The sequence below is a fragment of the Eubalaena glacialis genome, chromosome 2 (assembly GCF_028564815.1).
Source record: "Eubalaena glacialis isolate mEubGla1 chromosome 2, mEubGla1.1.hap2.+ XY, whole genome shotgun sequence".
Classification (NCBI taxonomy): Eukaryota; Metazoa; Chordata; class Mammalia; order Artiodactyla; family Balaenidae; genus Eubalaena; species Eubalaena glacialis.
Genome location: NC_083717.1, coordinates 78,944,421 through 78,961,013, shown reverse-complemented (window position 1 = coordinate 78,961,013; position 16,593 = coordinate 78,944,421). Strand labels below are relative to the sequence as shown.

The 16,593-nt window shown below is 35.2% G+C and overlaps 1 protein-coding gene across 5 annotated transcripts in view; it reads right to left on the bottom strand.

Annotated features, from left to right (window-relative positions):
- Window positions 1-13,672: 13,672 nt before the first annotated feature.
- ZNF280D (zinc finger protein 280D) overlaps window positions 13,673-16,593 on the bottom strand; it is a 121,117-nt gene continuing 118,196 nt past the window's right edge. For all 5 annotated transcript variants that reach the window (XM_061182081.1, XM_061182078.1, XM_061182080.1 and 2 more), the window contains one exon: window positions 13,673-14,573. In XM_061182081.1, coding sequence (XP_061038064.1) covers window positions 13,949-14,573 — 625 coding nt within the window. In that variant the 3' untranslated portion in view covers window positions 13,673-13,948. The remainder of the gene's footprint in view (window positions 14,574-16,593) is intronic.

Sequence of the window (16,593 nt, the reverse complement as noted above, 5' to 3'; positions counted from 1 at the left end):
AAAGAGATATATGTAAGAGGAGATTTATTATAGGAATTGGTTCACATGGTATGGAGACCAAGAAGCCCCAGGATCTGCCATATGCAAGCTGGAGGGCCAAGGAAGTCAATGATATAATTCAGTCTGAGTTCCAAGGACTGAGAACTGGGGGGATGATGGTATAGTTCCAATTTGAGTTGGAAATCCTGAGAACCAGGAGTGCCTATGTCAGAAGTCAGGAGAAGATGGATGTCTCATCTTAAGCAGAGAGAGACAGTAAATTCACCCTTCTCTGCCATTCTGCTCTATTTGAGCTCTGGAGGGATTGGATGATGCCCACCCACACTGGGGAGGGCCATCTGCTTTACTCAGCTCACCAATTCAAATGCTAATCTCTTCTGTAAACACCCTCACAGACACACCCAGAAATAGTGTTTTACCAGCTATCTGGGCATCCCTTAGCTCAGTCGACACATAGAATTAACCATCATAGGGCCCAATAAACATGTATTGAATGAATGAATGAATGAATGAACATTATAATTAGCTCTTTATTAGTTTCTAGCAGAAGCTAAAAAGTGGCTGCTTGTCAACCATCTCTGGTTTGCAAACAGTTTGTAAACTATTGGCTGACAACACATTGGCCAAGAAAGAACTGCCAAAAAACAAAAAACAAAAACAAAAAAACCCAGGAGATTAAACCTCAAGAACTGAGCTTACATTCCTGGTGGACAGTTGTGGACTGCAACTAACTCACAGCTACCACCTTAGAAGGGGCACGTAGTCTTCCACAGGCAATTGGAATTAAAGTGTTTTTACATCCTTATTTAGGAACAGGTTAAAAATAATTAACTTCATTAATAAACTAAGGATATATGGTATAATTGGCAAGCAGAGACTACTAGAAGTTTTTATTTCTCTTACCTAACAGGGAAAAAAAGCATGGCACATGTGGCAAGGAACTACAGTTAGGCTTTCTGCGTGAAAATAGTTGTAACTACTATTGAATAGAGCCATGATGAAATTTCCTCTTTTGTAGACCCTAGCAGAGGCTTATAACTGATGAACTGTCAACATGTTTTTATTTTGTTTACACATTTTTGGCCAACACTTAAAAATCAAGAGATCTCATATCCCATTCTGAGTCTGCATTTCTTTTTTTTTTTTTTTTAAAGATTGATTGATTGATTGATTGATTGATTGATTGATTCCTATGTTGGGTCTTCGTTTCTGTGCTAGGGCTTTCTCTAGTTGCGGCAAGCGGGGGCCACTCTTCATCGCGGTGCGTGGGCCTCTCACTATCGTGGCCTCTCTTGTTGCAGAACACAGGCTCCAGACGCGCAGGCTCAGTAGTTGTGGCTCATGGGCCTAGTCGCTCCGCGGCATGTGGGATCTTCCCAGACCAGAGCTCGAACCCGTGTCCCCTGCATTGGCAGGCAGATTCTCAACCACTGCACCACCAGGGAAGCCCCTGAGTCTGCATTTCTGATTGGCAGTAGTGGACTAGAACTGACTGACTAGCAGAGGTTACCGTTAGAAAAGGGTATGTGGTCTCAAGCGTAATTTAAAAGTGTTTTTAGTTCCTGTTTGGGGAAAGGGTAAATGTAATTAACTTTAAACTTTAAAAAATTAAGGATATATGGTATAATTCTTGGGTTACCCAATAAAAAGTTTTTTTTAACAAAGACTATAGAACATATAACTTCCAAAACCAGTAGAATAAAAAAAAAGATGTGAAAAAGGATACTTCAAAAGAAGACAAGAAATAAGATAAAAAAATAAAGAAATGGCAACAGAAATATCTGTTTTCTAGAAATAGAAAAACTGATCAGTACCATAAATGCAGTAGACTTAACGCTATAAATAAAAGACAAAGATTATCTGATTGATATTTTTAATAAATTTATTTATTTAATTCATTTATTTAGGCTGCGTTGGGTCTTCATTGTTGCGCGTGGGCTTTGTCTAGTTGCAGCAAGCGGGGGCTGCTCTTTGTTGTGGTGCGCAGGCTTCTCATTGCGGTGGCTTCTCTTTGTTGCGGAGCACGGGCTCTAGGCACGTGGGCTTCGGTATTTGTGGCACCCAGGCTCAGTAGTTGTGGCTTGTGGGCTCTAGAGCACAGGCTCAGTAGGTGTGGCGCACAGGCTTAGTTGCTCTGCGGCATGTGGCATCTTCCTGGACCAGGGCTCAAACCTGAGTCCCCTGCATTGGCAGGCAGATTCTTAACCACTGTGCCACCAGGGAAGTCCCTGAATTTTAATAACATAATTTTATGCTACAGAAAGTATAATAGTGGGAAAATAAATATTAAAAATATACTAACCAAAAGAAAGTTTGTATAGCTGTATCAAACAAAATACAGGCACACCTCAGAGTTAGTGCAAGTTCAGTTCAAGATCACTGCAATAAAGTGAGTCACATGAATTTTTTGGTTTCCTAGTGAATATAAAAGTTATGTTTACATTATACTGTAGTCTATTAAGTGTGCAATAGCATTATGCCTAAAAAATGTACATACCTTAATTTAAAAATACTTTATTGCTAAAAAATGCTAACCATCAACTGAGCCTTCAGTGAGCTGTGTAGTAACATCAAAGATCATGGTCACACATCACCATAACAATGTAACAGTAATGAAAAAATTTGAAATACTGTGAAAATTACCAAAATGTGACACAGAAACATGAAATGAGCAAATGCTGCTGGAAAAATGGTGCCGATTTCCTTGATGCAGGGTTGCCACAACCCTTCAGTTTGTTAAAAATGCAGTATCTGTGAAGTGCAATAAAGCAAAGTGCAATAAAACAAGCTATGCCTGTAAATTGTATTACTAGAGATATAGAGGGTCACTACATAATAAGGCTCAAGTCACCAGGAAAATAAACTAAGCTTGTAGGCATATAATCTCAAAGCAAAAGTTGATAAAATTACAGCTTATATACAAATCCATTATCAGAGTCAGATTTTAAAATATTTCTCTCAGTAACTGATAGATCAAAGGAAAAAAAATCAGTAAAGCTATACATGATTTTAACAACATAGTTAAGTAATTTGATCTCAGGTGTCTACCTTCTGCCCAAAAGACTTCTTTTAGCATTTCTTGTAACGTGGGTCTCCTGGTGGTAAATTTTCAAAGGCTTTGCCTTTGTTTGAAAAGCATTTTTGCTGGGAATACAATTCTAGGTTTACGGGGTTTTTTTTTTTTCCCAGTACTTTTAAGGAATTCTGATGTCATCCTTAGTTTTGTTCCTCTGTACGTCATTGTCTTTTTTATCTGGTTGCTTAAAATTCTTAAATTTTTTCTCTTTATTACTGGTTTTAAGCAATTTGATTATGTTGTCTTTGTGAGTCTTCTTCATGTATCATGTATCATCAAATCCCTTGCAGCTTGTTGAGCTTCTTGGATCTGGGGGTTTAGAGTTTTCAAGTTTAGAAAATATAGGCCTCTTGACGTCCCACGGCTCACTAAATAGTTTCTATTGCTATGTCTTCAAATTCTGTGATCTTTTCTTCTGCTATGTCTGCTCTGCCATTAATTCCATCAGCATAATTTTTATCCCAGACATTGTAGTTTACATCTCTAAAGCTCAATTTGGGTCTTTTTAACATCCTCTTAACTTTTTGAAGATAGTTATATGATATGTTTTAATATCCTGTCCCAATTCTGACATCTGTTTCAGTTCTGGGTCAGTTTTGACTGGCTGTTTTTCTCATTATGGTCATGTTTTCCTGCCTCTTTGTATGCCTGGTAATCTTTAACTGGATGTCAGACACTGTGAGTTTTACCTTTGTGGGTGCTAGATATTTTTGTATTCCTATATATCTTCTTGAATTTTGTTCTGGGATACAGTACACTTGTATGTGAATTATTTGACCCTTTCAGGTCTTGCTTTTATGATTTGTTAGTTGGGTAAAGAGCAGTGCTCAGTCTAGGGCTAATTATTCCTATAGTAAGAACTTCCTGAGTTTTCTACCCAGTGCTCCATGAATTATAATTTTTTTTTTCATTCTGTCTGGTAGGAATATGCACTGTTTCTGTACCCCCCTAATCCTTTCAGATTGTCCTTTCTCTAGCCCTGGGTAGTTGCTGAATACTACAAACCTCTCTGCGCAACTCTCTCCTCTTTGGGACTTGGCCCTATGAACTCGAACTCCCTGGGTTTCTCCAGACTCTCAGCTCTGTCTCCTCAACCTAGGGAATCTCCCAGTTTTTGTCTCAGTTTCCTTTCCCTGTGTTAAAGCTTGGAAGCTCTCAAAGCAGTAAGCTGAGGTAATCATAAGGCTCACCCAATTTGTTTTCTCTCATGGATCACTGTCTTTCCTGATATCACTGTCTTGAAAACCAGTTACATGTTGCTTTGTTTGTTTCAGAGGGGAGGGTTAAATCCAGTCCTTATTACTACAAGTTGGTCAGAAGTGAAAGTTCTAAAACTATTTTTTTAATTATGCAATAAAACAATTTTTAAAAATCCTTAGGGGGACTAATATAAAATTACTGTGCAATAGGATAATAATAAAAGATAGGAAATGCTGAGACAGATCTAAAAAGGTTAGAAAATTCTAATAGGTCCTCAGGCACAGGCATGAAAAGATTTTCATAATGTTAACTAAGTTTATCAGTTAGGATAGGTTAGAATTATGTTATGGTAACCACCCTCAAATCTCAATTACTAAAATCAAAAAGGTTTATTTCTTACTCATTTTAAAAGTCCACTGCAAATTGGGAAGGTGATTCTTCTCTTCATCACAGTTACTCAAATGACAGAGCAACCACCAACTCAAACGTTGCCAATAAACAAATTAGAGGAAAGACAGGCGTCTAGAGAGTCTCAAATTGGCAATTCAATTCTCCAGAAGTGGAGCCTGCAATTCACAGGCCAGACCCAGAAAGATGGCACCACCCAACCATAAGGGAAGTGTAATCCTGCTATGTGTCTGGTTCTCTAGAGAGGACTACTGTAACTACAAGGTGAAGAGCCCTAATGACTATCACAGAGCACGCTTCTGGTCAGTAGTTATTCAGTGTATCCTCCTTCTTATAGCCAAAACACACTCCTTCTCTTCGAAGGAGAGATAACTCAACAGTACCATTAAATCAACGGCATCAAGCTCAAAGTTCAGTATCTCTTGCTAGTCTCTAAACCAGGAGATAGTATGCACTAGTCTCCTCTAGATTGGTTATCCTATGAATTAAAAAGCTGTCCTTTACACACACAAGGTTGAAACAGAGATAGAAAAACTGTAAATAAACACTCCTATCCTGAAGGAGAAAGATGGGAAACACTCAAGCAGTCACTGGTCCAAAACAATTCTCTGCTACAAGGACACTACTCTGGTGGTGCAAAAATTCCTTGATGAGAACCTGACTCTGCTTGCTGGAAGGGGATCTCTAATCAATTGCTGTCCAAAGCTATTGATCCCACTATCCAGGAGGTCCTTCCTTTTTTCATTATCCTTCTTGACCACAGAGGTAGACATTGGGGAATGTGTTTTATTTGGGGACCAAGCAACTTTCTCTGTCTGCTACTCCGTGTAGAAAGTTGGGGGCCCAAGGGTCATTTTGAGTTGATCAGTCATAAACTTTTAGTCCAGGCTCATGGTTTGACAGTTCAACTCTCTCAAAATTTTTGCTTTTTATTTATCTGACTGCAGTCAGCAGTGAGCCAATACTCACACCCACAAATTTAAAGAAATGCTCCCCCCAGGTCCTCTTTACCCTTGACTGGAGTACCCTGAGCCCATCAGGCACTGGTAGAAGACTGACGTTTTAGCTACTGTTTCCTAAGCCATTTTATATATCTGAACAAATTACTGGGCATTGGTATTTCCAATTCCTGACAGGTATTAATATTTAGGATGTGGGAATGAGAAATGAAAACTTCTGGGAATTCTCAGGTATCCCCAAATTACACAGAATTGTCATTCTATATTTTTCATAGCACCATACTTAATATATTTAAAATAGTTATGAGTGACCAAAATAAATACTGAATCATTTTTCTGTGATAGTTATACTAAACGTTCCAGATATTTTCTGTTAAAAAAGACATAATAATAAATGTTTATTAACATGAACCACTGTATTGGGACAAGATTATATACTTCAATACCATTATATCTACCTGACATAGATATTTGATAACAGAAAACATTAAATAAAGGAAACATTAACAAAAATGCCAATAAAAATCATTTGTTAAATTGGAAGCACTACAAATATTTGTTTAGAAGTTTTTCTTAAAATGAAATCTATCATACTAAGTGAAGTAAGTCAGACAGAGAAAGACAAATATCATATGATATCAATCATATGTGGAATCTAATTTTAAAAAATGATACAAATGAACTTATTTACAAAACAGAAACAGACTCACCGATTTTGAAAACAAACCTATGGTTACCAAAGGGGAAATGTCAGGGGGAGGGATAAATTAGGAGCTTGGGATTAACATACACACACTACTATATATAAGATAGATAACCAACAAGGACCTACTGTACAGCACAGGGAACTACACTCAATATTCTATAATAACCTATATAGGTGAAGAATCTGAAAAAATGAATGAACATATGTATATGTATAACTGAATCACTTTGCTGTACACCTGAAACTAACACAACATTGTAAATCAACTATACTTCAATAAAATTTTTAAAAAAGAAATCTAAAAAGACACAACACATTAATTGCCCTAACTGATAGTCTTTATTCTTATTTTATAACAACTATTCCAGACATAGAAATTCTTCTTTCATTTTTGCATCGATATTAGTGAAGTTGCTAGGGACTGTCCAAAAACATCTTCAAGTTGGTGTTAGGTTACATGTTACTTCATAGAAGCTCTTTTCCTTTTTTAATGGTAAAAATATTTTGTCTGCTAGCCCAGATTTTGGTCTTATTGTTGCAATTGATAGTGCTTTTGCTAATTTAGACTTTAGATCAGTTTCTGATCTCATTTCAGAATGTTCCACAACATTTACTTCTTTTCTTTGCATTTATTGTTTAAGTATTTGTAAAGAATAGCACCCTGTGGCAAATAATCATACACTGGGAAGTGCCAATAAATTTATTTGGTAGTTACTTGACTAATGTTACATTTGGATCTCCTCTCAAAAGTAAAAACACCACACAGAATCACAAGTCAAAATTGATAATTTATGGAATTATTTTGCTTCCACAACATGTTATTTTTGGAAGACCATTGATGGGATTTGTATAAAGTATCCTATGAATATAAACCTACTAATTTTTATTTTACTTGCAAGAATGACTCACCATTAGCAGCAGACAGGGCTATGAATACACATTTATACCATGGCAATAGCTACAAGTATGACTGAGTGATCAGACTATGACCACTTCTCTTCTGTGGACTCTTATTGTGGTTCCTGGAAATGTTGACTTTACTCTTGGACTCCACCTGTCAGCATTCCCTAGTCTTACTTTTGAGCTTGACTTCAGAGGATTCCTGCAAACCAGTAATGGCTCTAACTTCATTACTTAGCTTTAATTCTCATAGGAAAGTTACAATACTTTTTCCTGTTTCATCGATTTCTTGACTCATTTGTCTTGAAATTCAGAAAAATATGTGTTTCCCAAGAAATGCCGTGAAGGAATTTACACATAGAAGAAACACTTCGGGGCCTCTCCTTAACCTAATTAATTGGTATGATGGCCATATTCTTAATTTAATTAAGTTTTCTTGCTTAGGCCTTCTCCTTTTACTGGTTGGGGGTGAGAAGTTTAGTCTTTTCCAACCCTGCAAGTATCTGGATTTGTGGACTTTTTCTATTCTCTTTTGTTCCCACTTTCAATCTTACCATTTCTCATCTGAGTTCACTTCTTTCTCAGAGTAAGTTGTCAAATGCAGCCAATAGAGTAACCAAAACATGTTATTAACATTTTGTTAGTCAAACTCTTCCAATAGAGATACAACTTCATTACGTACACCATTTGTCTTTCAACTATTACAGTCAAGTTTACCAAATCTCTCACCATAGCAGAATGTGGATCACCTCATGTAGCCTTGCCATCTGCCACCTAAGCCAATGCAATACACTGGTGTAATGTAGCTCAGCTGTGTTTCTTCTAATGGCAGCAATCCACTTTCAGGATTAATTCCTACATCAGTAGGGAGAGACTTAGTTATGCTGTAGAACAAAAATTCTCTAACTGCAGTAGCTTGAAATAAAAATGCTATTTCTCCTTCATGCTATATGTGTATCTAAATAAACAGGAAGGCTCTTTTCATAGTCCCTCAGGAACCAAGCCTGATATAGCAATCACCATCTGAATAGTAAAAATGTTACCATGCTTGAGGGAAAAGAGGGTTCTAAAGAGTCTCACATTAACAACTAAATCCTTGAAACCAGAAGTCACTTTCACTCACAACTCACTGGTCAGAAACTAGTCATATGGCCACACACTAGAAATATTTGGTGAATAGCAGGAATGAAAATCTACATTAGGCTAAAAACAAGCTGACTTTGAAGAATCAAAGAAAAAAATCTAGATGAATAAACTCTTAACTCCTACAAGTTAATGCTGGACCAAGAAGCTTTCTATAAGTACTGTGGTATGATAATTAAAATAAGTATGGGTTTCTATTTTTCAATTTAAAAACTGAATACTCTTCAATCTAATAAATTATACACTTTAGAATTTTAGTACAGATAAATAAAATATGGACCAAAATTTATGAAATAAGAGCTTCACTGCAGTGTCTATAATAGTGAAAATAAAAGAACAGTTATAAAGTTATGATTGTAACCATACAAAAATATAGGGCAGGGGTTGGCAAACTTTTTCTTGAAGTGCCAGATTGTAAATCCTTGAGACTTACGGACCATACGGCCTCTGTCATGTACAACTCTGCTGCTGTAGTGCAAAAGCTACAACAGACAATATATAAACAAATGACATGGCTGTTTTCTAATAAAATTTTGTTTACAAAAATAGGTAGCCAACTGTGGGTCATAGTTTGCTAGCCCCTGATATGGAGCAATTAAAATCAAGTTTTTAAGGCAGTGCGTAAATGCTTAAAATATTTTGAAAGCTTAAAACTACAGTTTATAGTTACCAAATTCTCCACAAATGGCAGGTTTTACTTTAGTATTTAGGAGGGAAAATTCATCTTAAAAAAGAGGTTGAATTGGGTGAGTAATGTAGTCAGTTTTTCTGTTCTGTTTTTGGAAAAGTCAAATGACCCTAGATGTACCTGAAATATTTCTGTAAACCGAAATCCAAGGTCACTTCTGTGATCAGCAGTTATTCAGGCCATTAATATCTGCAGCTACAGCTTCATTTATAGCTTGGTCCAAAAATCTCCATAATGATGACCCACTGTGTCATCAAAGAAGACTAAATTATGCATAGTATATTCTTTTAAATAACAAAAGTGATTTTATAATACTTTTAAAAAGCAATTAAAAGTTACCTTTAGCTAACTGTAAAAGTAATTTCACCCAGGACACCTCATCCCTCGATGATGTTACAGATGCTGCTACAGATGTGTTTAATTCCTTACAAGATGATCCAAGTGAAGTATCTTTGAGTTTATAGATTTTGAGATGAAAATTAAACATTACCATGACTTTAAAAAAATCTATTTGACTATTCACTTTGTGTACATGGATTGGCAGATATGCCTCATTAGTAAACAATATTTTTTAAATAATCATTTCTCTTTTAATGCTTAGACATAGGTAAATTGTGTTTTATTTTTTAGCTGAAAAAACAAGTCTTAGTGTTATAGTACTCTAGTAAAAATGAAACACTTGCAATTCTTTTTAGTGCCTGTATACATACAAAAGTCCTAATTCACTGAAGTCAGTACAAGTGAGTGATCCTGGAGTAACAAGTTTGATGGAACAAAAATGATCATGTCAACCATAATTTTAAAATGACATTACAGAAGCCTAAAAAAATGTAATGATGTCAAAACATTTATAATTATTATATAAAGTGTATCTTTAAATCACATGCTGTCTTTCCTGTTAATAGAATATTCACTAACCCCTCCTCTTGAGGTAAAATTCCTCAATTCCTATTAGTAAAAGAGATCAGTAGGTCCTCTTCTTTAGGTTAAGAGGTCCTCCATTCCATATGCATATAATCACTGTAGGAATAATAAATAAAACTGTAATTAGTACCATCAATGGAAGGGTTATTTGCAAAAACTGATATATTTTTAAAAGGGACATTCAGTATAAATGCTAGGAACTACAGATGTGGTAGAAAACACTAACTTCAGAATCAGATCAAATTACGTTCAAATCTTGGCTTTGTAACCTTAGACAAGTAATTGCCCAGATATCTTTTTACTTATAGCTGAAACAAGGTGACTCATATCTTGTCAGTTCCTTTTAAAAAATGTTTAGAATAGTTCTTTAAAAATTTATAGGGTGAAAAAAATTACAATTTCCTCCCTAAAACATTGGAGAGATACAAAGGGGAAGAGATAACATAAATAAATATGGCATTCAGATTTTCAACGTAAATTAAAAGTGCATCCACAAAATGAATCTTTCTTAACGTCACTGAACTGCACATGTAATCAATCATAATTCTGTTGTTAGGTAAAAGGAGACTATAATATAGTAAGGCACCTTAGTAGTTAGTTCTTAGGCAAAGAGTCACTTGAGTGCATCACTGGCTTTCATAGTCAATCAAGAAAGTCTAAGTGCTTGTTGTGTATTGGTTTGTTATGATTTCAAATCCCCTTGTTTATGACTTAAGTGAAATTGTTTTATCTACAGGTAAATTTGTTTACACTAAGGAAGCTGTGCCAGGATGATGTCATCAACATCTGCTGTTGTTGATAAGTATTCAGCAGCTCAGCCATTAAGGGGTGCCGCTGGGGAGGATAATCAATACGAACATATGGAAGAGCAGCTATCAAGTGATGGACATTTAAACTTTAAATACCAAGAATTTGTGAGGACTTACCGAGAGTGTTTAGTCTGGGCAAGGCTACTCTTTGCTGACTTACATAGCTCTGTGAAGATCTTGAGACACTTGCTCCTGCCATGGCCAGGCCACTCTTGGTCCTCAGCAGTGTTAAACTGTGCAGCAGTCTCAGGAAGAGAAGGGACATCTGTTCCTGCCTTGGCAAGGCTACTCCTGGTAGGCAGTGGTGTAAGTCATGTAATGGTCCCTGGAGTCATAACATTTGGAACAGCCCAGCTTGCTTACCGACACCGGTACTGTCACCCCCTAGCTACGTGCCCCAGCAGCAAGGGACCTACGCTGGCAGCTGATACCCAGCTTTTAGTTGGAAGGACTGACTCTACAGACAACCAATTCCTGGAAAGGTACACCTCAACTAAATTTGGACTTTCTTTCATCTCCTCTTTGCCTGGAACAATAGTGTAATCAATCTATTATTAGTTTGGAGTATGTTATTTCTTTATTAGCTTATTAACAGACATTATCCTGTACGGTATCGGCTTGCGAAATATTATTTTTATAAATTATAATTCTCACAGTGAACTGGTGTTAAATAAGTTATTGGCAAAGAAAATCTCAGTCCCTGAGCACAATTTGCCCAGACAAAACAGCACTCTAAAGCAGGTGGTGGCAAACTACAGTCCACTGGCCAAATCCAACCAATATTCTGTTTTTGTAAATAAAGTTTTATTGGAACACAAACAGGCTACCATTTACATATTGTCTATAGGTGCTCTTAAGCTATAAGGAAGAGTTGGATAATTGTGACCACACAGTCCACAATTATTCACTATCTGGCTCTACAGAGAAAAAGTTTGCTGACCACTGTGCTAAAGCACTGCTACTCAAAGGTTTGGTTTGCATACCTGAATTGTTTGTTCCTGATCAGAAATGAGATAAGGAGATTATGTGAAAACAGAAACCAACTATGTTACCAAGTACAATGTTTATTTCAACTATTTTTTTGTTTTCATTGCTAGACTTTCTCAATGAAGGATTTATAGTCTGGTACAAGTTCCTTTTCTCACAGTGGATAGGTATAAACTATTCATTGATCAGGTACTTTCAATACCACTACTGTAAGTATATAGGGGCAGGAGAAGGAACTACTCAAAGCTCACAAGGGACTACAGTGTCACTTAGAGACTTATTTTGGTACAGTGCTCTAGGTTTTTGAAGCATTAGGTGACAGCCTTGGCAACTAATTGAATGAGATTCAGAAAATGGTCCTTACACAGACTTTTTCTTCCCCTTACTCCAAAAGTCTTCTCTGCTATAGATTTATGTTTCAACAAGGTGAAGGATGACAGTTAATAAGTCCCTCTATCCCATCTTTTCTTGGGAGCAGGAAAGATAAAAATATTTGCCCCCACCCTCAAAAATATTCAAGAAAATAAGTCAATAAAATATTTTGCCTATTTAGCCTCTTTAACTTACTGAGCAGATAGAAAACTATAATATTAAATTATAATTCTCTTGAAGTAGAAGAATTTGTAAAGCAAATCAATTCTCTGTAAATATTAGTAGTTCTTCCCCCTGTACTTTAAGTCTCAATTTAAAATAAATCATGCATCAGTTAAAGAATACGGAATAAAATCTACCACTAACTTTAACATGAAATTTCCTTGAGCAATATACAATTTCTAGAGGCGCCAAAGGTAATCCGACTCAAGCAGCTTTCTGAAAAATAAAATTATTCAGGGACAGATTTTTATTGCAAATATTTACTCAAAAACTACTATATACAGCAGAATTTTAATAGCCATTTTAAACATTTAACATTCAGTGAAACAAAATTTAAGAATTCAAAGCACATTTTAAGAAGTAAAAATGTAGCATTTTAAATAAAAGTTTATTAGTACTTCAAAGCAAACTACTGTTAATCATATTATTCATTTCTATATCTATTATTTTCTATATGATAAAAAACTGAAAAAATCAATTTAGCAGCCATCTTATGGATAAATTAGGCTAAATATCCCAAACCAATTTTTTACATCCTGCTTTAGGTCCCATTTGAATTTTCTATTTTACAATTACAGAAGAAGTCACTTAAACATGGCTGAATTCATGCCAGGACATGTTTTCAGTTTACTGCTTTACAATATCTACATTAATCCATACTTTGGTTTGGTTTCCAGACCATTTTTATGGGTCTATTTCTAAAGAAGATCATTAAAACAATATTAAGAGCATAATAGCTACAGGAGTTTCAACAATGGGTTTCTACTTTATACAACTAGTACATCAAGGGATTTCTGCACAGCTTACACACTGACAAAAAGCACAGATATAAATTTTTATTTTAATAATTTCACTTTCACTGAAAGTTTAATTAAGGTAAGCTTACAGCCTGGCAGGCTAACACTTGTATGGAGGTACACAGATTCAAATATTCTGTTTACATGCTTCTGGCAGTCTGGAATGTTATATTATATCCAAAATTAAGTTTATGTTCATCCAAATTCTCATTAGATCAACTAATTTAGCATTCTAAACATGCTCCATTTACCAGTATCATACTCAAAATGAAGCCTTCATTAACAAAGCCAATCGGCCATTATTTTAAATCAATTATTCCCAAAAGGTATGTGGTTTCCAAATCTCTTCCTTTAAGTTAATTGAAAAGGATGTACAGGTAATAAGGACTTTTAGTTTAGAACTGATGGAAATTTCAAAAGCTTTATTAACATAACTAATATTCTAATATTCAATTCATATTGACCACCAAATTCCATAACCTCGAAAAATGCTAAATGAGACTTTTTCACTGCAAAGTTAACTTTCATTTAAATCTTACTCATGTCTTAAAAACTTCTTGGAAATTCATACTAATCATGCTATTAATGATGAATTGATTTAATAACCTAGGTTGAATATACAGGTAAAGTGTATGAATGATCTCCCTCACATTTTTCTATCTCTGCACTCTGCAACAGCACCACTGAGCTCACCTGATAGCACTGTTCCAAATGCTCTTATCGTTGGTACACTAAAACTTAGAATGCCTAATTAATTTCAACTTCTTTCTTTTTCATCTGCCAGGTCTCCTGTTGTCTCTGTTGTGCTAAGGCTATTTTCTCCAGGAACATCATCTGTTTGATCAGACACTACTTCATCAGTCTTGGCTGAAGGATCACCACTACCTTTCTGAAGAATCTCTGTGGCTTCAAACTCAAGCACTTCTGATGGAGTCAAAGGTTCCAAATGAATACTGCCTTGCTCACTAACATCAGAACTAACAGATTCAGGTTCATCTCTTTTTCTCAAAAACTGATCAATGCTAACATCACCAGATGTTAACTGCAAATCCTTAATATTCTTCGAAGAAAATCTAGCTTCACTGGCATTGCGATCTTCAATCTGATCACATGCAATGAGGTTTTCTGAACTTTGGCACCTCTTCAACTCCGTTTCCTGACAAATGTGCTCTACTTGTTTTTCCTTTTCCACCTTATCTGCATCAATAATTGAATCATAACTGAAGATATTCTTTGAGCCAGTTTCCTGGTCTTCAAGACAGGTATCATTTTCTTTATCTGAACCTGATACACCTTCTTCACTTTTTGTTGTTGATGAGCCTTCAAATAAATGCACATCACATCCATTTTTTATTTCCTCTGAAGAAGCTTCATCTTGTTTACTGAAAAAATAAAGCTATTTATTATCTATTTCTTCATAATACAATGTATTTGAACACTATCAAAATAAAGACATTCTCTAAAAAATTAAAAAAAAAGGCACACTTGCCCACCAAAAAAAAAAAGAAAAATTGAGGTCCCCGCTCTTTGCCATGATGTTACAATTTAGGAGGTGGCCATGTTCTTGGGCAACAGAGTGAGAAATTCCATAGTCACATATTAAAAGGAGTCCTGAGGAGTCTATTCACTGGTTTTAGTCCTGGTTATCATTATTTTTATCTGTTCATACCCTTGCTTATTTTTAGTTAAAGTGTGAGTGTGCTTATTAATTCGTAAGAGTAATTTAAATAAGGAATGAATATATGTGGAAAAAACCCTATTTCTCTTTTATGATTTATATGTCCTCTTGGGCTTAGAGTGTTTTCCCTATGCAAAATCAACTAAGCATTCACAAACATTTCACTGATTTTTTAACAGCCTAATTTATCAAAACATAAATACATGCCTAAAAAATATGTAAATATAAAACATGCATACATATATGCTTATGTGTATACCTGTCTCCTGTGTTTACTCTTACCCCGGTGTGTTAACAGAAACTATTTAGTGAATATAGTTCCCTATGCTATATAGTAGGACCTTGTTGTTTATCTATTTTATATATAGTAGTGTGTATATGTTAATCCCAAACTCCTAATTTATCCCTCCTCCACCCTTTCCCCTTTGGTAACCATAAGGTTTGTCTTCTATGTCTGTGAGTCTTAGAAACAGGAGATTTCTAAGAGGCTCTCCAGTCCCTTATGTAGATGTAACAATGCTTATTTTAACAAAAAGAAATTTAATGATTACATTTATATTAGTTCTTACATTAATCCACCTGGAATTTAGACTTTTTCCTAATGAACTGCCCAAATATCAAAGCAATGTTATCAGATGGTCATTTATTATTTACTAAATTATATTTAAAAGGCTGTTTCTCTGCTATTTATTTTGTTCTGATGTGTCTTTTGACTATTACAGGCCAATGCCACCCAGTTTTAACAATTAGAAATTAACATTGTACTTTATTATCTAATAGGTCAAATCACCTACATTCTACTACTCTTCTCCCTAAATTAATAGTTTGAAAAAGTAAAAGATAATTGTACAAGGATGCTCATTAAAACAATGTTTAAAATAGTGAATACAGAAACAACCTAATATCTAACACAGCTGTGATTTTTAAAATTATGGTATTAATAAGTAGAAAAATATGAATCTTACTTTAGACACCACTAGTTTCCAAATCAAACCCAATTTGGATTTTCAACTAAATGTTCATTAACCATAAACTAATTTGGGAAATGACCTATCATGTAAGTTACTAATATATTATTTTCTATCTCAGTAAGTTTTTTCTTTGAAATCTTCTAAATAGATGCTGCACTTTTCTCATCTTGTTATTACTGTGAATTTTATCCATTATATTTTGTAATCACATGTTATTGGTATATCGGAAAGATTCTGAATTTTACACCAAGCTGCCTTAATTAATACCCTGATTAATTTCAATCATTCTTAGCTCATTTTCTTGGATCTTACAGGTCAATTACATCATCTGAAAAAAATTATAATATTTCCCTCATTTAAATTTGTAAAATTCTTATTTTTGTTCAGATCTTATTGAACTAACTATAATTTACAGAAAATGTTAAAAAATATGGATGTGACTAGTCTGCTTTTTCTAAATCCTTATTTGAATTTTTGTTAACTTTTCCCAACCAGAATTCTAGGAAAAATGCTAGGGGAAGAAAGGGCTAGATCATTTTTCTTTTCTTTTCTTTATGTGGACTATTTTTAAAGTCTTTATTGAATTTGTTACAACATTGCTTCTGTTCTATGTTTTGTTTTTTTGGCCTTGAGGCATGTAGGATCCTAGCTCCCCAACCAGGGATCGAACCCACACACCCCCACCCCACCCCCTGCGTTGGAAGGTGAAGTCTCAACCACTGGGCCATCAAGGAAGTCCCAGGGGTAGATAAT